Consider the following 25,999-nt stretch of genomic DNA (forward strand, 5'->3'; position numbering starts at 1 on the left):
GAGAAAGCGGCAACCTCCATACCCAGTGAAAGACAGCACAGTTTCTCGGTTACTGGACGACCGGGGCTCGGGGCTCGGGGCTCTGGGGGCTAGCTATTTACAGTTAGAATTTCGTCACCTCCACTTATATATCAGCTACCCCAAGGTCTTATAAAGCTAACAATGGTGTCCGATTTCAATTCAATGCATTTTTGTGAACACGAGGGGTTTCGTTAGCTGCTAGTGTCCCTTCAATCCTATGTGTACAGATCGCAGCTAGTTAGCTACACTTTCGGCATAACTATCATTTATTTACAGTTTGAATTTGATCACGACATGTATATCACAGCTCCCTAAGGTCTTAACAAAGCTAACACTTTTGTCCAATTTCAATTTAATGCATTTTTGTGAATTTTAGAGGACTTGTTAGGAGGAGGCAAAGCTAGCTAGCTCTCATTGATAGAGCTCCATCCAGCTCACTCGCGGACAAGAGGCGTTTATTTTCACTCGATCGTTTGTTTAAATAACTCAATACACACATCCATTATAAGATTAACTGGAACCTGTGGTAAGAGATTGCGGGCGTAACAAGCTTGCTGACCTCGCCCTCACACACACCGACCATTCAGCAGGAAGAGGGGAGCTGCAGGCCCTGGAGCTCTGTCAGGGCAGCGGCGTTTGGTAGTCCACTTACCCAGAAATGGTGACCTTGCGTGTGTATCGAGCACCGTGGGCTGCCAGCCGTGACGGAGCTCCATCTACCTCACAGCAGGCCGGTTTAGCCATCAATTTTCGTAAAACGGCCCATATTTGACCTCTACATAGTTGATTTCTCGCATAAAAAAGTCTAAGAAGTGAATTTAGTGGTAAAACAACAGATGAACAATTTTTTAGATCTGCCCGACCCATTCAGAAGACTAACTAACCTCAGATCAGTTAGTGGCCTATGTAAATGTTGGGGCTTACAAAGATAGAAGGTAGAGCCAAATAAGGAGGAGTTGAGAAGTTGACGTCAACTTTTAGCTTTGTTCAGATTCGCCCGTTTTCAGAGGCAGTTTCAAATTGTGAGATTTGCAGAGGAAAGAGGTGTCAGTGGGATTTTGAGGTTCTATGTATGTCCTATTTACCCACCAAACTGTCGTTATTCAACTATGACAAGGTAAAATTGGTTTTGCATTCTATCACCCCTTTAAAATGTACTGTATTGAAACAAATGAAAATTACTAGGTGGGTTATGATCTGTCAGGTGAAGCCTTATGAATGTAATGAAGTCATTTTGAGGCATAGACAACCTTTCAGTGACAAGGTAGGAGCTGCAATCACTTTTTGGTTGTAATCTAGAGCACAGGGCGCTCCCGCAGACAGCAATCACCTTTTGGCAGATGATCACTTTTTGGCACAACACATGACATTTTGATGCAGATTTGATGATTCAAACAGACATAAATTACTCCCAGAGACTCAAATGACTTGTTTCATTAGAAGAGAAACTAAGGGCCCTGTCTTGCACCCGATGCAAGTGTCTTTGCTAGTTTAAGACCGTCCAGCGCCCACGTTGTTTAAATAGCAAATGCATCTGGGCTCATCTGTGCGCCCATGGGTGTGCTGGTCTTACAGGAAGGTGTGTTCAGGTGCATTCTTGGCGTATTGCTATCTTGAGGCAGCAGAAAGTTTAAAGAAAAAAAAAAAAAAAATGTTACAATAGTATTATGATATGATCTGCTCGTGCTCTTTCACTTCATGCACAAGCAGATCAGTTTCTTCTCTCCTTCCTGCTTAGCAAATCCGCCATCATAACAGCAATGCTCCAAGGTACTAACACGCCTGGCTTTTAAAGGGAATGGGAGATGACACTCTGATTGGTTTACTGTATGTTACGCCCAAAACACACCTATGATTAATATGATTAACACTAAGTACCCTTTTGAACCATGCGCCTGGAGCACGGACAGATTTTTTACCGCTGTTAAACTAGCAAAAGTGGATTCGTACATGACCTAAACACACCTGCACCAGGGCCCTAAGTAAGTGTGCAAAAGGGAGACTGTGCGCGTTGCAGCTAAAAACAACTAGCAGTGCATAACTTACCTAAAATCTATACAAATACATATACAGATGATTATAGGGATAATCAATTCTCCAATAAAATCAATCTTTGTTTGAGTGATCGGATATGGAATAATTGGAGAAGACTTGATTAAGTGATTAAGGCCATAAACTCTTTATGAAAATGTTTACTGAGGTAATAAATCCTGTGAGAAGTAGGCTCATTTTCTCATAGTGGGCTCTGAAAAAGGAGTGGAAAAGATCTGTGATCTGTAGCTGCTGTCCTCCTGTAAAAACACCCACCGATCACTGCCCATGGTAGGAGCTTCAATCACTTTTGTGTCAAGTGGAAAAAAGGATGACACTGTGGATCATCAGTGTCTTGGTTTTGCAACATTTGAGAAAACCATCTGGGAAGCGCTCCATGATATTCAGAAAATAAAAAAAATAATTAAAGAAGGAAAATGAATTCCATGGATAAATAAATGAGAATTAATCTTAAAATTCAGAATATAAAAATATTTTTAAAAGAAAAAGGGATTTTATCAAAATATTATAATATAATACAATTCTCTGCTGGTGAGTGATGTCATTGCGCCCTCTGGTGGACATCAGCAGGAACTACAAGCAGAGCGACAGAAAAACATTAAATATTAAAACATTAAACATTAAAACATGTTTACAGTTTTTATGACCCCACTTTTTACATTTATTTAAATTTCAGTATTTCTTTTGTAATACTATGTCTGTGTGTTTTAATCAGTATTATTGATTAAATATTTAAAATAATTAATTTAAATAATAGATTTTGTTTTTATGAAAATGATCAAAATAAAAGGAATATCGTGTTTCAAAATTAATACATACAATTTAATTAAATTATTTTTAAAAAGCGTCGTCAGTGTATGAGATAAAAACATTCAAACATTTAAACTCAAATAATAAAAACTGTAAACATGTTTTAATGTGTGTATTAGTTTCCTGTCGCTCTGCTTGTAGTTCCTGCTGGTGTCACCCGAGGGCGCCATGACGTCACTCACCAGCAGAGAGGTGCTTCCTCTGAATGCAGCTCAGTGGTTACATTTGACACAATGAAAGGTTAAGGTTAGGGTTAGGTGCCTTGAAGGCAGCGGTCGCAGCGCTGCCTGGAAGGAGCAGTTGGGGGCAAAAATACACCATCGAGCGTAGTCCCCCCCCCCACATCAAGACAAGGATATTAAATTTCATATCTTTATAAATGGAGTTCGGCCTTTTCGCCTTTTTTTCCAAAGGTTACATGCCTTCAAAATACCAAAATATCTACATTCCAGTGACTTGTGTCTAGAAACAAAGGTTTTCCTTATTAGTCTTATTTATATTATCTTATATATGACAAAATAAATGACTTAAAACGCTTTAAGATGAATCACTGAACATTGGCCTAACTTGTGTCTAGAGAGAGCTGAATAAATGTGATCATTTGAGACCTGAACATGAGCTCCATCATGTCACATCTGAGGCACTTTAAAATCTGATCCCCCAAAAAATATTTAACATAATAAAACACCTACAAATGTGGCAAACAGTTGGCTGTCAGGAAACCAAAGTTTAACGGGAACATGTGTGTCTGCTGAGCCAGTTTAAAAGGTGGAACACAATTCAGATTACAGTTGGTTTTAGGACAGCAGAGAGTGCCACGTTGTTGAAAATGGAAGCTAAAATAAACTCCTCACTTCTGAAGACAACTTGGACATAACAGAGTTGAAGTAGCAGCTTATGGAACCTTCCTCACCTCTTCTAATGATGCATTCACAATCTTTCTTAAACTGCCAAGATGGACGAGTGCAAGTCTTATGTTTGACTAGTAATGTTCCACCTTTCATGCTGTGTTGAGGAATTATATGTACAAATTTGAACTGATTACATTTTTTTTATAATGGCTTTAACTGACCCAACATAAAGTGACACAACTTAAGTTACACTTCTTATTTTTAGAAAAAGAAATGGAACAAATATCTGTATGTGTTCAACTTCAAAATATAGAACTTAAAAAAAGTGCTAAAATGGACCTGTGTGTCTGAAATAAAGTTGAATTGAAGTGATTGCAGGATGTAAAGGGTTCTGACTCCGGTAGACCACCATGTCCAACCTCCACATGCATTATAAGATTATAGATATGACAAAAAACATGAACATGAATAATATGTCCTGTTTAAGGCTGAGATGTGGTATTGATCTTCTTATCTAACTCAGTGAGAAAGTGAATAAAGTGCCCTGGTGGGTCACCGGGTAGAGCCGGTACTTCAGGCCGAGTCCTCACCACTGAGACTTTGGTTTGGTCCTCCACAGGGCTCTTTGCTGCATGTCATAACCTCTCTCTGCTGTGTATCTTTTAAAAGCAGAAATGGCAAAAAAAAAAGTATCCTAAAAAAATTTATCTTTACTTTAAAATGACAAGACAAAGTCTGTACAGTACACCTTACTATGTTCTTGCACTGTTTGTGTTGTTAAGTGATGATATAGTGCCTTTATGTAATTTCAATTTAAATGTATTCAAACTTTACTATTAGAAATCTTGAATTAAAAGTCATTATTGACATTATTCTTTGCAGCGTGACAGTTTTTTTCAGCTGAAACTTGCGTAAAAGAAATAAAAGTGATTTGACCTTGTTGGGTCAGTTTCTAAGACAGCAGCCCCGACCTGAAACATCTAGACAACATCTGCTGCTCTATATTTATTCCTCCAGGTTTTGGAGAACATGTGTGTGTTGGCATGCAGATAAACAGTGGAGAAGTGAGTGTGTTGTGTTGGATGAAGAGTTTAAAAAGTCTAAAGCCCAGTCCAAAGTCCAAAACCTGGATGAATATAGAGCAATGACCAAAGTTGCTTTAGAATTGTATCTACTGTACTTTATTTTTAGTGACTTAATATTAAAAAGAAGTAAACAGTGCAGAGTTGTTAATGTGTTGCAGTGAGATGAGCTTTTATTTTGTAGGAGACCCTCTGGACACCCCTTAAGGACCCTTTGGAGTCCCTGGACCCCAGTTTGAGAACTTCAGCTTCAAGCTACACTGCTGCAGACGCTGGTTGTTGTCTATCAGGGGTTAGTTGTTAGAAGTTAAAGATTAAATGAAAAGATGGTTTTCCTCTTTAGCCGTCCTCTGATCAAAGACTGTAAGAGCCATGTTTTGTTGTTTAAAGTTTTTTTAATTGTATTCCCATTGCAAAAGTAGTAGGCCTTAATTGTTTATGACATTTAAAATATGTGTAATGGTAATGATGTCACGACCCTGGGAAGCTCTCTCTCTCGCAGTAGGTGCTGTGTTCATTTACAAAGATCTACAGCATGTAACGTGAGAGTGTGTAGGAAAAAGTTGCTCAACTAGGAAGTGCATTTGTTTTCATAGAGCCCAGAATACTGCAGGGACGGGAGAAAGGTTGCTGTAAAACAACTCCAGTCAGCTGTTCAGATGAGTTCAAACTTGGAGCGGAGATAATGATTGTAAGTCATGAACCGTGAAATGTATCAAATATAGCAGAATATATGACATGTTGAGTGTATTGTCATCAGGACATTAAAACATGCTGCTGGTCTGAATGAAACCTAAATGACTTAAAGGTAGCCTATGGCATTTGATGTTGGGTCCTAAAATATGCTGGAAAGTGGTCTCATATGTTGATTTTTTTATAGGAATGTCTTCAAGTGCTATATTGTTTTTCCCACATTCGTTTAGATTAGAGTAACGGGCATTACTTATGTAAAATTAGTTTTCTTTCTTAGTTTTCTTTCTTTTGTTTTTCCTGTTTAAATATTATTAACGGGTATAGGATATCGCTGACGGGTGCTGTGACTTTCTGGACTTGCAGGCCCGTAGCCAGCCTTGTGGAAGGACTTCTATTTTTCAAAAAGTTGGCCTTTTTGCAGTTTTTTCTTTGTTTTGTATTTAATTATGAGGTTCAAATACTTCATATATATATATATATATATATAGTATTACAAAATAAAAACATAAAATTCAATGTATAAATTGGGGTCAGTTTATAAGATAAAACCATTCCATTTACTACAATAAAAACTGTAAACATGTTGTAATTTGTTAGTTTTCTGGCACTCTGCTCGTGAAATCCCTCTTACTTCTTAATTTTTATGGTCTCTGAATATTATGATTTTATTCTAAATTTTATCATAATTATTTCTTCTTAAATTATTTTTTCTTTTCTGAATTTTAAGATTTTATTCTTATTCTCATTTTATAAAACAAACGGATATAGTAGTACATAAGAAATACAAAAATTTAATAGATATAAATGTATGAAGTGGGGTCAGTGTATAAGATGAAAACATTTAAATTAAAATAAGAAAAACTGTAAACATGTTTTAATGTGTGTATTTGTTTTTGGCCCTCTGCTTGTAGTTCCTGCTGGTGTCCACCAGAGGGCGCCATTACACCACTCACCAGCAGAGAAGTGCTTTTTTTTTCTTAAATTATATTATATTTTCATAAAATCCCTTTTTCTTTTTAAAATTATGACTTTATATTTGCTCCACTGTTGGATGCTGGGTTAATATCAAATCAAAGCTAAAGGACCAGAAAGCTAAAAATATTAGTTTATTAGGAAACGTATCACTCTCTGGATCCCTTTCTATTTCTATTATTGTCTCATTGGTTGGAGGGTAACAGTTTTCCTTGTGTCCCTATTTAGAGGCCTTGGACTGGAGTTGATCTGCAGGAATGCAGTCAGAGGAAAAGTTAACATTAGATAAAACATTTGACTCACATGTGTCATCATCACTCCTCATCTGAGTCAGCATCCATTGGCTTTTGTACTGTTGCCAGATGAAATCCTTACAGCATGAGTAACACTAATTACTCATATAATACACTCCTTCTGTTCTTTTCCCCGGTGGCATCCTTCATTGTGTGTCGTGAGTATGAGTTGAGTTAGCTCAGCCACCTGCTCTGACTATCAGCTGCAGACAGCTTTCAGCATGTGTTAACTGCAGCAGCATTACAAGCCCAATGTCACCCTCACACGTTTGGCAAAACAATACACACAGTGATTTTTAATGTGATAAGTGTTTAGATTAGCAAAAGCAGTGTGTAACTGGTTCAAACTGAATTAAGCCATATGAAATGTATTTCATATGGTAACAAAATATTAGGGCTGTCAAAATAACCCGTTAATTTTGATTAATTAATCTGAGAACAAATAACGCATTAAAAAAAATAATGCAGATTAATCTATTCCATATTGACGTTTGACCCGGAGCCGTTCTAGCACCATTGGACTGTAAAATGAAGGAGGGAGACGAGAATGTTCTGCCTGGATTATTAATTGGAACATTTACTTATAAAAATCTTCTTCCTGCCAACCCTGGCTACCGAAATCTGGTGCCACTGATATGTCTGCTCTTCTCTCTGATGCTCTGAAACACAAACACCGCTGCACGTGACGCTAGTTAACACTATACTCGACAGCAGCTAACGTTAGCCTACCGCTAGCTAGTTAACACTATACTCGACAGCAGCTAACGTTAGCCTACCGCTAGCTAGTTAACACTATACTCAACAGCAGCTAACGTTAGCCTACCGCTAGCTAGTTAACACTATACTCGACAGCAGCTAACGTTAGCCTACCGCTAGCTAGTTAACACTATACTCAACAGCAGCTAACGTTAGCCTACCGCTAACTAGTTAACACTATACTCAACAGCAGCTAACGTTAGCCTACCGCTAGCTAGTTAACACTATACTCGACACCAGCTAACGTTAGCCTACCGCTAGCTAGTAGCTGGATTAAACACGGTTAAAATGCTGACAGCTAACGCTAAACGGTATAAAGTGTGACTGTGTTTTACTGTAGAGGATTCAACACCGGGATGTAACAATCTGCAGCTGCCGTCGGAGAAACAGCACAGACGGTGCGTTCAATGAAACTGGTAAACTACAGCCTTGTGGTGTGTGGTAAATTAAGTTGCAGCACTGCGTTGCCGATGAGTGGAGAAGGAACTTCGTTGACACTGTCCTTGATTATAAAAAGGTTTATTACATCAAAGATTTCAGCATCAATTTACAGACTCCATGGACATCTGGAGAGACGACTGACCCAATCTTGAAATTTGTCGCTCTGAGGTTATTCTGGTCAATCCTGAATACATATACCCTGAGCTGTGTGTGATGATGGGGGTAGATGAATCCGGGTCCTGGGGGCAATCAATCAGTAACCCCATTTGCCCCCAAGAGCCATTTCCTCTGGAATGTGCCCTCTAACCATATACCTCAGCCAAATGGAACCCTGTTTATTATACCTCAGCCAAATGGAACCATGTTTATTATACCTCAGCCAAATGGAACCCTGTTTATTATACCTCAGCCAAATGGAACCCTGTTTATTATACCTCAGCCAAATGGAACCCTGTTTATTATACCTCAGCCAAATGGAACCCTGTTTATTATACCTCAGCCAAATGGAACCCTGTTTATTATACCTCAGCCAAATGGAACCATGTTTATTATACCTCAGCCAAATGGAACCATGTTTATTATACCTCAGCCAAATGGAACCATGTTTATTATACCTCAGCCAAATGGAACCCTGTTTATTATACCTCAGCCAAATGGAACCCTGTTTATTATACCTCAGCCAAATGGAACCATGTTTATTATACCACAGACTTTAAGTCAATCAGATACTACAGGTGCATTTGAAGTTATTGTAAATGTCCTTTTCCCATCTGATGGTTCAACAGCAATTTACTACTGAAATGAGTTCTTGTTATTGTTATACATTATTATTAAATCATTTCATTTTGACCATATGGCCTTAGCAATAAACAAGCCGTTCTTTAATGCCACCAACTGTTGTTTAGTACCCTTTTTTTTCCTTTTCTTTTTTTACTTTCTTAAAAAGTATCGGTTCAGGCACCGTTAATTATGTATGCAATTAATTTTCGATTAATTAATCACAGAGTATATAATTAATTAGATTACATTTTTTAATCGATTGACAGCCCTACAAAATATATTTTTTATAAATAAGTGTATAGTTTTTGTGTTTTGAGTGTTTCATTTTGCAATGGGTCTGAGGTGTTCTGCTGATTGTGTGTGTGTGTGCTAATTGTGTGTAGTGTTTTGCAACCTGTTCTCACTCCGAACTCGTAAAATGCGGACATTTGGACAGTGGCTGTCAGCTTCTGAAGTGACGAAAAAAGTGCCCTACGTTCTATAAACGTACCGGGGAGAGCAGCAGCTACACGGGGATTAGTGAGAAATATGTAAGGGGGAAATTCTGCGTAGGGAGGTTGGTTGGGGGGGTGGATGGGTGGGTCAAACACAGGACTTTCACCCAGGAGACCGGGGTTTGTGTTAGAGGTGTGAATCTTCTACATGTGTGCTGACTCAGATTTTAGAAAAGTCGATCCAAAGGAGAATAAATAGTTGAAAGCAATACAGAATGCCTAGAGCCTTACTGCAATATTTTCCATTATGTTTTTATATTTGGATTGTAATCGATGTTTCCTTTTACAAAAAGATATTTCCAGCATATTGATTCAGAAAAATTACATTAATTGGTAATGGTTGATTGGAATGGGCCGATTGCTTGGCCTGTGATAGTGCTGCTTGTAGAATTCTCCAAAACCAAATAGTACCCCAAAATGACTTACAGAAGGACCCCAAACCACTTAATATGCAACTCCACTGTATAGCCTACTACTGACCTATAGTGTACTTCTACATCAGAGTAAGACATTGTACTATTGTTACATATATATATATATGTATATATAAATAAATAATGTTCTTCCAGGGCCAGCGGTCATCATAGTGGAAGAAGGGAGAGATGTTATGTTACCCTGCTCCCTCAGCACCAAGGAGAACATTAAGTCAGAACTGTTTGACTGGAGGTCAGATGATCAGAACGATGTGTTCGTGTATGATAACGGCCTCCATTACAACAACGGTCGTCGAGGTCAGAGTGAGCAGTTCAAAGGTCGAGTCTTTCATTTTCCAGATGAACTGATACACGGCAATGCCTCCATAATCATCAGAAATACGAAGGTGGCCGACAGTGGAGTCTACACCTGTTATTTTCCACTTAGGGAGAAAATAGAAATATTCTACATCAAGCTTGCTGTTGGTGAGTACTTTTATTAGAGTTATAAAGAAAATGACTTAAATGGCTTAATACGAATGTAACGATACACTCAACTCACAATTCAATACTATTCTCAATGTTAAGTTCATGATGCGATTTTCTACCGATTTTGTTACTGGAATGAGATGCACACAAGGACATTTGTGTTTGGTAGATTATTTCTTTGTTGTAACAATGATTCTTAAAAATAAATCTTATACCATTGGAAAGCCTGATTTTAAATGGTGCCACATTTGTAAGGAACATGCATTTGTGGGATGAGCAGCAGAGCTGAGTATGTGGGTTGCGCCCATGGCAATCTCACATCTCCAAAGTCTCGGACCAAACTCTATCTTCCAAGATGACAACGCTCGCCCTCACTGGGCGGGGGTTTATCAGAGACTACCTCCAGAATGTGGGAGTGGAGAGGATGGAATGGCCTGCCGGCAGTCCTGACCTCAACCCCATTGAACATTTGTGGGATCAGCTTGGGCGTGCTGTTTGTGCCAGAGAGACCAACACAACCACGTTGGCTGACTTGCTACATGGGCTGGTTGAAGAATGGGATGCCATCCCACAGCAGTGTGTGACCAGGCTGGTGACCAGCATGAGGAGGAGGTGCCAGGCTGGATCTTCCACATGCTACTGACACTCCTGTTTGTAAATGAATAAAATGGGAAGTTGCCAATATCTGTTGTTACTTTAGACTTCAATCACCCAATCCACCAAACAACACCAAACAAGAGTCAACAAAGGAAAGGCATTGTCAGAGAAGATTTGGGAAATTTTTCATTGGCGCAACCCACATACTCAGCTCTGCTGCTCATCCCACAAATACATGTTCCTTACAAATGTGGCACCATTTAAAGGGGAAATAATCAGGCTTTCCAATGGTATTTATTGACAAGAAGCATTGTTAGTAGTGACATCTGAAGTCAAACAAGTGATATCTAAAGTAGATTACGCCCTAGGCCGTTTAAAAATTGCACCGTGAATCATTTTTTATCTCAACCGGTTGTAATCTTTACACATTCATATAGTTTTTTAACTGATTCACATCACAATGTACATCGCTAATGTATAATCCTGTAATTATTTTCTAGTTATTGTTTACACTGTGTTCACAGTTGCTCCACAGCCAGACATCAACATTATTGATGCCACAGATGACGGAGTGTTGCTGCAGTGTGAGGTTCGAGGTGCTGCTCTGAAACCTAGAGTAGAGTGGCAGGACAGGGATGGAAACAAACTTCCTGCTAAAGACCCACAGGTCTCTGAAAAAGGAGACAGATACCACATCACCCTCCAGACTACTGTCACCAAGACCCTCAGCTGTAGCTGTGTCGTCACACAGGAGGAAACCAACCGTAGGACTCATGCTGAGATTTATGTGGCTATTATTGGTAAGATTCCTCCTTGAGTTGTTCATGTGTTTCAGCAGCACATTTAACTGTTCTTTATGTTTAGTCTCTGGCTGTTCTCATGAACCATTTGTAGACATATCGCTGCAAAAAGCAAAGCCCTGTAATCTGTACGTATTCCACGTATTTTTTCCTAATAGCACCACAGTGACTGCTGCTGTAAAACACAGGACTTTCAAGCAGGGGAGCGGAGTTCTCTTCCCGGGGGGAAACAAAACAAATGTTTTAATCCAAACCATGATCTTGTTGTTTTGGTGTCTAAATTTAGCTGTCGTCCCCGCATGATGCTGACTTTTTGTCAGCTAAACTCAACTGTAATGGCGGCTGACACAAGCGACAGCTCACAGAGCTCTGTACCCGTCCTCACGTGACCGGCCGGTGGTTGCCTAACTTTGTAGGATGTTATACAAACTGTTATGCATGAGTTTTCGTACCATATCATACGAACCCATTCATGAGAATGCGTTTGAATGTGTCTACAACAGTGTTGGTTAGAGGATTCAACACGGGATGTAACAATCGTGCAGCTGCCATGGAGAAACAACACAGGCGGTGCGTTCAATGAGAGCTGGTGGCTTCTGGCCCTGTGGTGTGTGGTAAAGTAAGTTGCAGCACCAGCGTTGCCGATAGTGAGTGGAGAAGGAACTTCGTTGACACTGTCCTTGATTATAAAAAAGGTTTATTACATCAAAGATTTCAGCATCAATTTACAGGCTCCATGGACATCTGGAGAGACGACTGGCTAATCACGCAGAGGTGTCGCTCTGAGGTTATTCTGGTCAATCCTGAATACATATACCCTGAGCTGTGTGTGTGATGATGGAGGTAGATGAATCCGGTCCGGGGCACGTCAATCAGCACGCATTTGCCCCCAAGAGCCATTTCCTCTGAATGTGCCCTCTAACCATATACCTCAGCCAAATGGAACCCTGTTTATTATACCTCAGCCAAATGGAACCCTGTTTATTATACCTCAGCCAAATGGAACCCTGTTTATTATACCTCAGCCAAAGTGGGACCCTGTTTATTATACCTCAGCCAAATGGAACCCCTGTTTATTATACTCCTCAGCCAAATGGAACCCTGTTTATTATGCCTCAGCCAAATGGAACCATGTTTATTATACCTCAGCCAAATGGAACCATGTTTATTATACCTCAGCCAAATGGAACCATGTTTATTATACCACAGACTTTAAGTCAATCAGATACTACAGGTGCATTTGAAGTTATTGTAAATATCCTTTTTCCATCTGATGGTTCAACAGCAATTTACTACTGAAATGAGTTCTTGTTATTGTTATACATTATTATTAAATCATTTCATTTTGACCATACTGGCCTTAGCAATAACAAGCCGTTCTTTAATGCCACCAACTGTTGTTTAGCACTTTTTTTTCCTTTTCTTTTTTCACTTTCTTAAAAAGTATCGGATTCAAACACATTAATTATGTATGCAATTAATTTCGACTAATTAATCACAGAGTATATAATTAATTAGATTACATTTTTTAATCGATTGACAGCCCTACAAAATATATTTTTTATAAATAATGTGTATAGTTTTTGTGTTTTGAGTGTTTCATTTTGCAATGGGTCTGAGGTGTTCTGCTGATTGGGTGTGTGTGTGCTAATTGTGTGTAGTGTTTGCAACCTGTTCTCACTCCGAACTCGAAAATGCTGGACATTGGACAGTGGCTGTCAGCTTCTGAAGTGACGAAAAACAGTGCCCTAGTTCTATAAACGTACCGGGAGCAGCAGCTACATCGGGGATAGTGATAGACAGGGGAAATTCTGCAGGGGAGGTTGGTTGAGGGGGTGGATGGGTGGAGTCAAACACAGGACTTTCACCCAGAGACCAGGGGTTTGTGTTAGAGGTGTGAATCTCTACATGTGTGCTGACTCAGATTTTAGAAAAGTCGATCCAAAGGAGAATAAATCAGTTGAAAGCAATACAGAATGCCTAGAACCTTACTGCAATATTTTCCATTATGTTTTTATATTTGGATTGTAGTCGATGTTTTCCTTTTACAAAAGATATTTCCAGCATATTGATTCAGAAAAATTACATTAATTGGTATATGGTTGATTGAATGGGCCGATTGCTGGCCTGTGATAGTGCTGCTTGTATGAATTCCTCAAAACCAATATGGTACAAAATGACTACAGAAGGACCCCACACCACCATATATGCAACTCCACTGCATACCGCCTACTACTGACCTATAGTGTACTTCTACATCAGAGTAAGACATTGTAATCTATTGTTACATATATATATATATATATGTATATATAAATAAATAATGTTCTTCCAGGGCCAGCGGTCATCGTAGTGGAAGAAAGGGAGAGATGTTATGTTACCCTGCTCCTCAGCACCAAGGAGAACATTAAGTCAGATCTGTTTGACTGGAGGTCAGATAGTCAGAACGATGTGTTCGTGTGTATGATAACGCTCCATTACAACAACGATCGTCGAGGTCCAGAGTGAGCAGTTTCAAAGGTCGAGTTCTCATTTCCAGATGAACTGATACAACAATGCCTCGTCAATCATCAGAGTACGAAGGTGGGCCGACAGTGAGTCTACACCTGTTATTTTCCACTTAGGGAGAGCTAAGAATATTCTCATCAGCTTGCTGTTGGTGAGTACTTTTATTAGAGTTACAAAAGACAGACTAACTGTAATTATCTGAATGTAGCTGATACACTCAACTCACAATTCAATACTATTCTCAATGTTAAGTTCATGATGCACTTTTTCTACCGATAGTTATCGAATGAGATGCACACAAGGACATTTGTGTTTTGGTAGAGTATTTCATGTTGTAACAATGAGTTCTTAAAAATAAATCTTATACCATTGAAAGCCTGATTTTAAATGGTGCCACATTGTAAGGAACATGCATTTGTGGGATGAGCAGCAGAGCTGAGTATGTGGGTTGCGCCCCCATGGCAATCCCACATCTCAAAGTCTCGGACCAAACTCTATCTTCCAAGATGACAACGCTCGCCCTCACTGGGCGAGGGTTTTATCAGAGACTACCTCCAGAATGTGGGGTGGAGAGGATGGAATGGCTCTGCCGGCAGTCCTGCCCTCAACCTCCATTGAGTATGTTTAGTGGGATCAGCTTGGGCATGCTGTTTGTGCCAGAGAGACCAACTCAACCACGTTGGCTGACTTGCTACATGGGCTGGTTGAAGAATGGGATGCCATCCCACAGCAGTGTGTGACCAGGCTGGTGACCAGCATAGAGGAGGAGGTGCCAGGCTGGATCTTCCACATGCTACTGACACTCCTGTTTGTAAATAGATAAATGGGAAGTTGCCAATATCTGTTGTTACTTTTAGACTTCAATCACCCAATCCACCAAACAACACTAAACAAGAGTCAACAAAAGGAAGGCATTGTCAGAAGATTTGAGAAATTTTTCGTGGCGCACCCACTATACTCAGCTCTGCTGCTCATCCACAAATACATGTTCCTTACAAATGTGGCACCATTCTAAAGGGGAAATAATCAAGCTTTCAATGGTATTTATTGACAGAAACGCTGTAGTAGTGACATCTGAAATCAAAGCAGTGATATCTAAAGTGGGTCGCCCTAGTCGTTAAAAATTGCACATTGAATCATTTTTTATCTCAACCAGGTTGTCAATCTTTGACATTCATATAGTTTTTAACTGATTCACATCATATGTACATCGCTTTAATAGTCTGTCAGTATTTTCTAGTTGTGTTACACTGTGATTACGTTCAGCTCCCAGCAGCCAGACATCAACATTGTGGTGCCACAGATGACTGGAGTGTTGCTGCAGTGTGAGGGTTCGAGGTGCTGCTCTGAAACCTAGAGTAGAGTGGCGGACAGGGATGAAACAAACCTGCTAAGAGACAGAATCTCTGAAAGAGACAGATCACCATCACCCTCAGACTACTGTCACCAAGACCCTCGGCTCATAGCTGTGTCGTCACTGGGAGGAAACCAACCGCAGGGATCTATGCTGAGATTTATGTGGCTAGTGTGGTAAGATTCCTCCTTGAGTTGTTCATGTGTTTCAGCAGCACATTGTAACTGTTCTTTATGTTTAGTCTCTGGCTGTTCTCACTGAACCATTTGTAGGCATATCGCTGCAAAAGCAAAGCACTGTAATCTGTATGTATTCCACGATTTATTCTAATAGCACCACAGTGACTGCTGCTGTAAAACACATGGACTTTCAAGCAGGAGGCGGGAGTTCTCTTCCCGAGGAAACAAAACAAATGTTTTAATCCAAACCATGATCTTGTTATTTTGGTGTCTAAATTTCAGTTGTCAGTCCCCATGATGCTGACCTTTTGTCAGCTAAACTCAACTGTAATGGCGGCTGACACAAGCGACAGCTCACAGAGCTCTGTACCCGTCCTCACGTGACCGGCCGGTGGTTGCTAACTTTGTAGGATGTTATACAAACTGTTGTGCATGAGTTTTCGTACCATATCATACGAACCCATTCATAGAATGCGTTTGAATGTGTCCACAACAGTGTTGGTCATCTTACTTTTAAAAAAGTAATTAGTTACAGTTTTTGAACAGTTAAGCTACTTCTCCCAAAAAGTAATTGAGTTAGTAAAACTCAGTTACCACATTGTAAAAGTAATCAGTTACTCAGCTAAAGTAACTGTGACGTTATTTTTTATGTTCTATAACGCTATTACGTTCTATAACATCTTTAACGTCAAAGATGTTTATGGAACTGATTGAAGAATAAAAACACATATACAGAAAAAACCGAGGAGTTTGCTGTGTTTAACAGAGTGGCTCCGTCTTCCCTTCGCTGGAGCTCACGCTAGCTGCATTTGCATAGCGTGCATGTTACATAAACATTCTTGCCTTTAATTTCAATGCAGTGCCGGTGCTCGTTCGAGAACGCTTACCACTGAATTTCCCTAGCTCGTTGCCATTGTCGCTGTCTTGTGTTTAGTGGTAGTCGTGCCGTGTTCTATTTACCTCGGGACTTAACGAGGTCAAAGTTGAAGCGCCCCTGATCTCAGATTTGCGGGTCTCGGGACTCGGACAGCCTCGTGGTAGCGAGTTCAAAATCAACTTACGCCTGCCCCCTGTATCAACAGTTGTGAAAGCTGCAGTAACATGAGTCATAAGCATCGTCTTATTTGTGTCACTAAATGACTCAGGCAGTCGTACAACAGCGTCTAGATGGTCAGGGAGAGCAACGCCTCCATAATCATCAGAGATACAAAGATATCTGACAGTCGGAAACTACACCTGTTATTTTCCTCGTGCTCCAGCCACCTCAAACATTCTACATTGATCTTGTTGTTGGGAGTATTTTTATTAAACAGTTGAAAGATATTCGCTCAATGAACAGGATAATTCAATTTATGATATATACATGTTTTTATGATTCAGACAAAATGTCCCAAAGTGCTAAATCTGCCTATAAAATATGTTCTGATATTTCAAATGAGATGGCACATATTTATTGCTCGTCTAGCTCGTACCTCCATAAACATACAGATGAGTGTGCTTCTGTTCTGTGTAGATTGTCCTGCTACCAAAGAAAGTCTGGCCTCTTTCTCTACGAGTTAGTTTCTTCTTTCCAGTTGAGATGTAAACACGCAGAAAACAAAAGCCTGTAGTGGTGTTGCTCTATTTCCCATGATGCTGTGATGAAATGGTTTCTGATTCTTACGCACAGCTGAAATCTCGTTGTTGAAATATTACCACAAACTAACACTACTACATGTAACTGTGGGTAGCTTGTCTGCAGAAACAAAGACCTGTTAGATACCCAGTTAAATTTTTGTTTACTAAATTATCTGTATTGCCCAAATGTTATGAGCAGTAATAATGTTACATTTCAAAGGCCCACTTGCGTATGGATTGCCATTTTATTCAGTATAAATAAAGACATGTGGGAAGGGACTTCCATGCGTGCACATTCTCTTTGTTTTCCTCTCTGTCACTTCCACTTGTGATATCCAGCAGAGAAGAAGGCGTGTGGCTACTTTCGCAGCCTCAGGCTAAAGGCTGAATCTCATTCTCTCTGTCTTACCCCTTACCCCCTAGCCCTTCACTTTGCTGCGCCCTTCCTTTGCCCTACCCACCCTAGCCTATTCCTCTCACCCCTGGTCCTTTGTCTTACCCCTAGCCCTTTGTCTTACCCTCAGCCCTTGTCCCTCGAAACCCAGTGGTAAGGGCTAGGGATGGCATACCCCTATGAAATGAAACACCACTTGTCGTCATCAAACATCGTCATAATATTTGTATACACACTGCGTGGTGTTTGTATATCTGTTTCAGGTATCACAGTTTTTAGAATGTCATTGATGTTCAGGAAACACTTTCCTTGTTAACAAAAATCTGTCTGTATTGTCCAATAAAGTAAACATAGCGTGCAAACACATTATATTATTATTATTATTATTATATATATATATATATATATATATATATATATATATATATATATATATATATATATATATATATATATATATATATATATATATATTACAGAAACCATGATCAACCAGTTCAGAACCATAACCAGGGACGGACTGGGGTTAAAAAACAGTCCTGACTTTCTCCAAATAGGCCCATCATCCGGCCATCCGCCCCTAGCTGTGCGCGACAGACACTAGCCAGGATGTCCTGATACTATGCCACAATACTGCAGCCTATCAGACAAGGTATTCACAGCAAGTAACATCTCAAAACCAATGATGATAATTGGGGTTGTGTTTATTAATAAAGCCTCAGCCTTCTAATAAAAAACAAAAAATGTACAATGCCATTACATCTGCATTGAAAATAAATACAAATAATGAAATGTCCCTGGCTACAGAAACCCCAAATTATACAAACTTGTAATTATAAAACATCTAATCTAAAAACAGGTTTTTATCTTTTTGCTGAGGGTGGTAAGCAAAAAATTGTTCCAGGCTGTGACTATCTGACTTAGGCCATTTGAAATATTGTGATGTAGAGCATCCCGGACATCCTGGCACTTCTGCACTCTCCCTGTCATCCCTTTGTGCTGCAACTGTCTCTCAACCTGAATAAACAAACGCCGTGCGCTTAGATCGTTAAAATAGGACCCTGAGTGTTACATTAACTTTTTGTCTTCTGTTTCAGGGTTCTCCACTGGATGGATTGTTGCTGGTGTTCTTCTTCCTGTTGCTGGTGTTATTCTAGCTGTATATATATTTTACAGGCGTAAAAGAAGTAAGTGTAAAAAATGGATTGTATAAACATATTCATAATGAGCAGATTATTTAGTATCATCATCATCTTTATCATCATCATCATCATCATATTTAGTCTTTGCAGTTGTTCTACCTTCAGTCATTAATCATTGTGTTGGTATTTACACCAGAGTAGGATCAAGTCAGTTGGATTTTCTTTAATATTATTATTATTATTATTATTATTATTATTATTATTATAGTTATAGGATGTTATAATGTACTTAAGATAATTTTATTTTATTCTTAATTCATTATTCTTCTTATTTATTATATTTAATGTAGGGTATGAGAATTACATAATACACTACAAGCTTAAACAGTTGAAGTATTTTGGTCGTATATAAAAAAATATGCAGAAATAATTATGGAGGAGAAATTAGACTACAAACTAAACTGCTGGTAAAACTGCCTTTGTGGAATAATTCTGTTTACAATTTTTTCTGCCTTAATAATTACTAATTGATGACTCTGCATGTTAACATATTGATTAATACATGTTTTATTTTCCAGAGCCAAAGCTCATCAAAGTGGAAGAAGGCCGTGGTGTGACTCTTTACTACCACTAGCCCTCACCTGAAACACAGAACACTTGAACACACTGCTCTGACCTTGTTTGCAGTTGGAGGTGTCCTGGCAGCATGTTTACAGACGTCTCTTTTACAACGGTGGTCTACTGAGGGGAAATCCTTTCTCAGGGTCGCTGGGAGTTTTTGTTTGCAAAATTGGACAAAAATTAGCAGAAAGGAAAATAGTAAAGTAAGTAATAGTGTTTTTTAACATTAAAACATGTAAACATGTTCTGTGATGAAATTGAAAATACAAGTATGAACCTGAAAATGAGCATAATATGTCTCCTTTAAAAGAAAACGTTGATATACCTGCTGGCAGGGTCGGGTGGTTTGATCCTGGCTCTTCTTGTCCACACGTCCAAGTGTCCTTGAGCGAGACACTGAACCCCAAATTGCTCCCGATGGTCAGACAGCACCTTGCATGGTAGCTCGCTGTCATCGGGGTGTGAATGGATGAATGACATATAAACTGCTTTATTAATATCATCCTGCTGCTTGTAGTTGTTAAAAGTCCTAACTGAGCTAGATGTGATGGGCTTTAGAAAACTAGACTTTTAAGACCAAAGCCTGCTGTCACGATGTAAAAGAAATGTGATTTTTTTTGTAACCAAAGTAAAATCTAATGTGACTTCTTTTTATTTGGATATTTGTGTCATTGACATTATTTAGGACAATCATGTTCTGCTTCTTTTTATGTCTTAAGGTGCTAAGTCAAGAGTTTGTCAGGTTGAACTAGACACTGTTGTTGCTGATATCAGAATTGTGCATGTACAGTATGTTTTATCTGATGAACTCTCAGGGCATCATGTAATTTCAGGCAGCTCTTCATCATTTCTATCTAAATAAAAGATGAAATATGTCAAACTGTATGTTGTGACTGTTGTGGATGTTTCTGTGTTCAAACTTTGATAAAAAGAAACAAACTACAAACATACTTCTGATACTACAACATGTATCCTGGCTGCTCAACAGGTCTCCAGTGTGCAAGGTGGTTTGTGCATTACAGTGTGGACGTGTCATTGCTTTTTACCTAAATAATTTATTTGAACAAGTTCTGAAAAAATCTACTACTCCTAGCTCTCTATGTAGATGCTGTGATGGTTGACAGTGTTTCCTCTAGAATTGTTTTTCAGCAGCGGGGGGTGTTGAGCGTCAAAAGTAACGTTACCTGAAACGCTGTGTCGATTCTTTTTAGCATCTCACATCACACTTTCAGTCACTATGACCACTACTACTACGGTCAGAAACATTGATTGTGCCAAAATGTGAACAATAACGTGGCTGTCAGTGGGCTTATCTGCTAATGTTAGCTACCGACCGTTAGCTTAAAACCATCCAGCAAATAGACGGTGACGGTGCCGTTATCTGAAACCGGTGATTTAACGTCACCGCTCATTTAACACACAGTTTAACAACAAAACAAAACGCTGAGTGAACATTACTAGCTACGTTTTTCATGTTGGTTTTGAGCGGTATGCTCCCCTCGTGGGGAAGAAAAAGCATTTCAATTGAAGCACTTCCCATGAGGTCACAGGTTCACTTAGTTTGAAATGGTTATAATGGCATCACAAGTTCAAACGGTGAATGCTTGTTTGCTTGTCTGTATGTATGTCTGTTTTCTTGTATTTCACTTTCCTCATGGAATATTTTCTATGTGTACTCATTTGGGTGTCTGTACATGCAGAAGAAGCTTCACTTAGTTTGAAGTGGTTGTAATGGCATCAATGAGTTTCTTTTGAACTGCTTTAATTTATCATTTTATTTCATCTATTCATTTTATTCTAAAGGTGAAATAAATGCAAGCTGGGTTAGGGTTGCAAGATGTTTCCAAAGTCAGTGAGTCTCAGTCTATTCTGTTGACTTTCTCTATCTTCATTGTTCTATTGGCCTAGAGAATGTAGTTTTATAAATCTCAAACTCCGTTTAATGGTTAGAAAACGTGTTGCCGTATAAACCTGCAACTCAATAGCGTGTTGGTTTTAAAAAATATTGAGAAGGTATTAAAAGGTATTGAATTCACCTCCATGGCTACGTACGTGGAGGCACGGACACTACGCCGGAGCCACATTATTGTGGAACCCATGCAACTTCTAGGCAAGACCCACCCTTCAATAGCATTCACACGCTACTATTGGGCAGACGTCCACGCAAGGTAACGGAACCCGATTTGTTCAGGTCCTATCCCCTGACCAGTCGGCTATCCTAACCTTAACTCTTCTAGGTCAACCAATCGGGCTGGTTCGTAGGGCGGGACTTGCCTAGAAGTTACGTGAGATGCGCACCACCCGAAAAATTTAACTACACGTCGCGGCGACGCACCACCGTGGCTTGGTAGCATTGCATTCCCCCCCGACTCATTTCCTGGTTCTCCTTCTCCATAAACAACATGAAATCAAGGAGAGGGTTAACTTCTCCTGCTCCAGATTTCCCACCGTGGTCAGAAAGAACAGAGGAGACACTTTGATTCTCTCACTAAGACTCTAGAGTCACTACTCACTCTGAAGATATTCACTGTCACTCTCTCACTCGCTCTACCACACACACACACACACACACACACACACACACACACACACACGTCGGCCCTGCTATTCTCTTAAAGAGATCGACACACACACCAACACACAAGTATAAACTTCAGGTCACTTATGTTGGCTACGGCCAAAGGTCTGCGTGGAGCCTCCACAGGACCATAAGTCACGCTTTAGTGAAAAGGATTTGAGAAAAAAGTCTCTGATGTGGCTCAGTAATATTCAACTTGTAGTTTTATATCATTTTCTAGTTGTAGTCATTCAGATTGAACCAGCAAAGGCTGAAGAGATCTTCCAAAAGGATTTAATGCTGAAGGATGAATTCAAATAAATAAATCATGACCATGTCTATTGTCTCACAATAGAATTATGCTTAAACATTTTCCAAAAACAAAATATAGATTCTTTTGTTGTTTAATTATTTCGCTAGAAGAAATGATTGTGTTGAGACCTGAAACTGTATCTCAATATGAGTGTTATTAAATATGAATCTCTATATATTCTTTAAAGCTTTTTATAAATGAGTCAAAGCGTATATTTAGCTTCAAGAGTTGGAGCTTCAAGAGACTCCTGCTGCATAAATCCAAACTGTATCTCTCTGTTCCCATTGGGCCCCAATAGCTGCAGAGCCGACAGCAACAAACACTCAGCTTACGTCTGAAATCACACATTCTGCACCACATACTCAACATCTGAACTATCGTTCAATGTGTGTCATTTTCAGTGAGTGTAATTTTCAATGTTGTAACCATGGTAACCCTGCCGACCTCCGCTCTAGCGGCATGCCAGATAACGCTTAAATAACTGAAAAAAGGTAAATAACTAGACCAGCAGTCATTTAAATATGTAGAAATGTAATTTAGAGCATTATTGATTGGTTTCTGTCAGTTTGTCTGGGAGCGTTATGCGTTACTACCGCGTGCATTGTGGGATACTTATGCAGGCGTAGTGTCAGTGTTTGCATCATACTGTAATATTTCACGGAAATAGTATGCAATTCCGTACTATGTGGTTTTCCATACTCAGATCATCAAGATGTCAGACATACTAAAACATCTCATACTGTTTTAGTCTCCGCATGTTAGTGTGGAACTTCCAGACCAACCATGATGATTTTAATCATGTGGTATTACTGAGCTGTCAGTCAGAGCTGAAAGAAAGTAACTCTGATTCTTTGACTGGGTGAAAGTATCAAAAGCTACCAAGTAAAAAGTCCACTGCGATTCAAAAATTACTTACTACAGTAAAAGTATAGAAGTATCAGTAAAATGTACTTAAAGTAGCAAAAGAACAGAAGCAAGTATTATATTTTATAAGCTGACCATATGTTTTGTGCTGCATGTAAACATACTGATTAATACATGATTCATCTTTCAGAGCCAGACCCCAAAGTGACCGTGGAACAAGACAGTGATGTGGTGTTACCCTGTTCTCTCAGCACCAAGGAGAACAATGAGTTTAAACTCTTTGTCTGGAGGAAAGTAGCTCAGAAAGATGAAGGTCTGAAGGAGGTGTTCCTGTATGACTCAGGCAGTCATTACAACAACGGTCAAGATGGTCAGAGTGAAGAGTTCAAAGGTCGAGTCTCTCATTTTCAAGATGAACTGAAACACGGCAACGCCTCCATAATCATCAGAGATACAAAGATATCTGACAGTGGAAACTACACCTGTTATTTTCCTCGTCTTCAGCCACCTCAAACATTCTACATTGATCTTGTTGTTGGTGAGTATTTTTATTAAACAGTTAAAGATGTTCGCTCAATGAACAGGATAATTCAATTTATGATGATAATACATGTTTTTTATGATTCAGACAAAATGTCCCAAAGTGCTAAATCTGCCTATAAAAATATGTTCTTAATATTTCAATAAAGATTAACATATTTATTATCATCTAAGCTCGTACCTCCATAAACATATAAATGAAGTGTCTCTGTTCTGTGAGTCACAATTATTTAGTAAAGTGGAAGAGACTATACATGTTGCAATACCTGTCATTGATCATTGATCATCAGACCTCTCAGGTCATCAGGCAGAGGTCTTCAAGCTGATCCCAGAATCAGATCCAGGTCTGGTGTCTTCAGTTGCTGTTACTGTGGTATTAACAGGCGGTGTTTGGACCAGAGGTACATCACTGTGTCAACATTTAAAAGAAAACACAAAACTTTAATATTCTCTCAAGCTTTTGGTTAATTACAGTGTGTGATGCTTGTACTGTATTCTTATTATTGTTGTTAATGAATTGAATAACTTTGTTCTTCATGCTTATATGTTGTCTTTTAATGTAAAAGGTGCTTTATAAATAAAATTACCATTGATCATATTACCTTAGAACAGAGCCAGACACTATTTAGTTTTTATAGTTGTATACATATCATAATGTGCCTATCTCAGCTTTGACCTGTCACTCTTACAGAGAGAAGAGCCTCCTCTCTAAGTGGGCTGGGCCTAATTTGTACTTCAAACATGATGCATTATATTACAACATAAACACCCATCTTGATACATGATTGATAGTGAATGTTACTAAACTTACAGAACTAGAAAGAAAAGTGTGTGGGACTTGTAAATGAAAGTGAATAAAATGAATAAAGTATATAAAATAAGAATGTACTTTTTCCTTACCTAGATGGGTTTCCTGGGTCTTGTGATCCTGCAGGAAGGAAAACAAGTTAAGAAGTAAATCCCAACTGACCTGATTCTACTCTGGTGTAAATACCAACACAATGATTAATGACTGAAGATAAAACAACCTCAAAGACTCTAAACATGACATATATATAAATAATGTGTTGTATGCTTATCATGAATATGTTTATTCAAAACATTATTTAAAACTTACTTTTTATACATGGTATTGGTATGCAACTCTTGTATACAAGCAGAGCTAGACCAACAATAAGTGTGCTGAAAAATGTGATAAGAACTGCAGCAACTATTGATCCAGCGGAGAACCCTGAAATATTAGACAAAAACTTAATGTAAGACTCAGAATGGAACACAGATCATATACAGCAGATTGAACATCTCAGTCTACACAAAGAGAACAACTGAAGGTGCATTCTCCTGAAACCTGAAATCTAAAACTCTTTGCAGATGAAACCAGCCGTAGGATGAATGTCACCAGGAACAGAGATGTTAGCTCTGATCTTCTGGACACTTTCCTCCTGCTCGGATACACAGCTGAGAGTTGGTTCAGGTTTTAGTCTCAGTAGTGAAGAAGAGGAGGAGGAGGAGGAGGGTGATGTTTATATCTGATGTCTGTGAAATGTGTTCTCTAAACCCTGAGCTGAGGCTCACAGGTACAAGTCAATGATTGACTCTGGGTTAACTCTTGTTGTATGACAGTTGTTGTTACAGCTGATTAGCTTTATTAAAATAATATGACCCATCCAGCTAAACACACAGCTTAGCTAAGTTATTTATGTATAAATTAATGTTTCATGAGCAGTAAAAATACAATTTGGGAGGTAAATAACTCGAGTATTTGCATTATATGCTACTTTATACTTGTACCTCACTACATTTCAGAGGATTTGTTTTTTACTGCACTACATTTATCAGACATATTTAATAATTAGTTACTTTGATCTTACGTACAAAACATATGGTCAGCTTATAAAATATAATACTTGTTTGTTCTTTTGCTACTTTAAGTACATTTTACTGATACTTCTATACTTTTACTGAAGTAATTTTGAATGCAGGACTTTTACTTGGTAGTTTTGATACTTTCACTCCAATAAAGAATCAGAGTACTTCTTTCAGCTCTGACTACAGCTCAGTAACATCATGATTAAAATCATTATGGTTGGTCTGAAGTTCCACACTAACATGCGGAGACTAAAACAGTATGGGAGATGTTTTAGTATGTCTGACATCTTGATGATCTGAGTATGAAACCAATAGTACGTGAATTGCATACTATTTCCGGTGAAATATTACAGTATGATGCAAACACTGGACACTACGCCTGCATAAGTATCCCACAATGCAATGCGGTAGTAACGACAACGTTCCCAGACAAACTGACAGAAACCAATCAATAATGCTCTAAATTACATTTCTACATATTTAAATGACTGTTGGTC

The 25,999-nt window shown here is 38.9% G+C and overlaps 1 protein-coding gene across 1 annotated transcript; it reads left to right on the top strand.

Annotated features, from left to right (window-relative positions):
• The first annotated feature begins 9,817 nt into the window (after positions 1-9,817).
• On the top strand, positions 9,818-24,503 carry LOC144514223 (butyrophilin-like protein 2). The gene is made up of 3 exons (XM_078245394.1): positions 9,818-10,144; positions 11,269-11,544; positions 23,284-24,503. The coding sequence occupies exons 1-3, from the start codon at positions 9,853-9,855 to the stop codon at positions 23,646-23,648; spliced, it is 933 nt and encodes a 310-aa protein (XP_078101520.1). The 5' UTR covers positions 9,818-9,852; the 3' UTR covers positions 23,649-24,503.
• Positions 24,504-25,999: the final 1,496 nt, after the last annotated feature.

The sequence above is a fragment of the Sander vitreus genome, unplaced genomic scaffold (genome assembly GCF_031162955.1).
Source record: "Sander vitreus isolate 19-12246 unplaced genomic scaffold, sanVit1 ctg498_0, whole genome shotgun sequence".
NCBI lineage: Eukaryota > Metazoa > Chordata > Actinopteri > Perciformes > Percidae > Sander > Sander vitreus.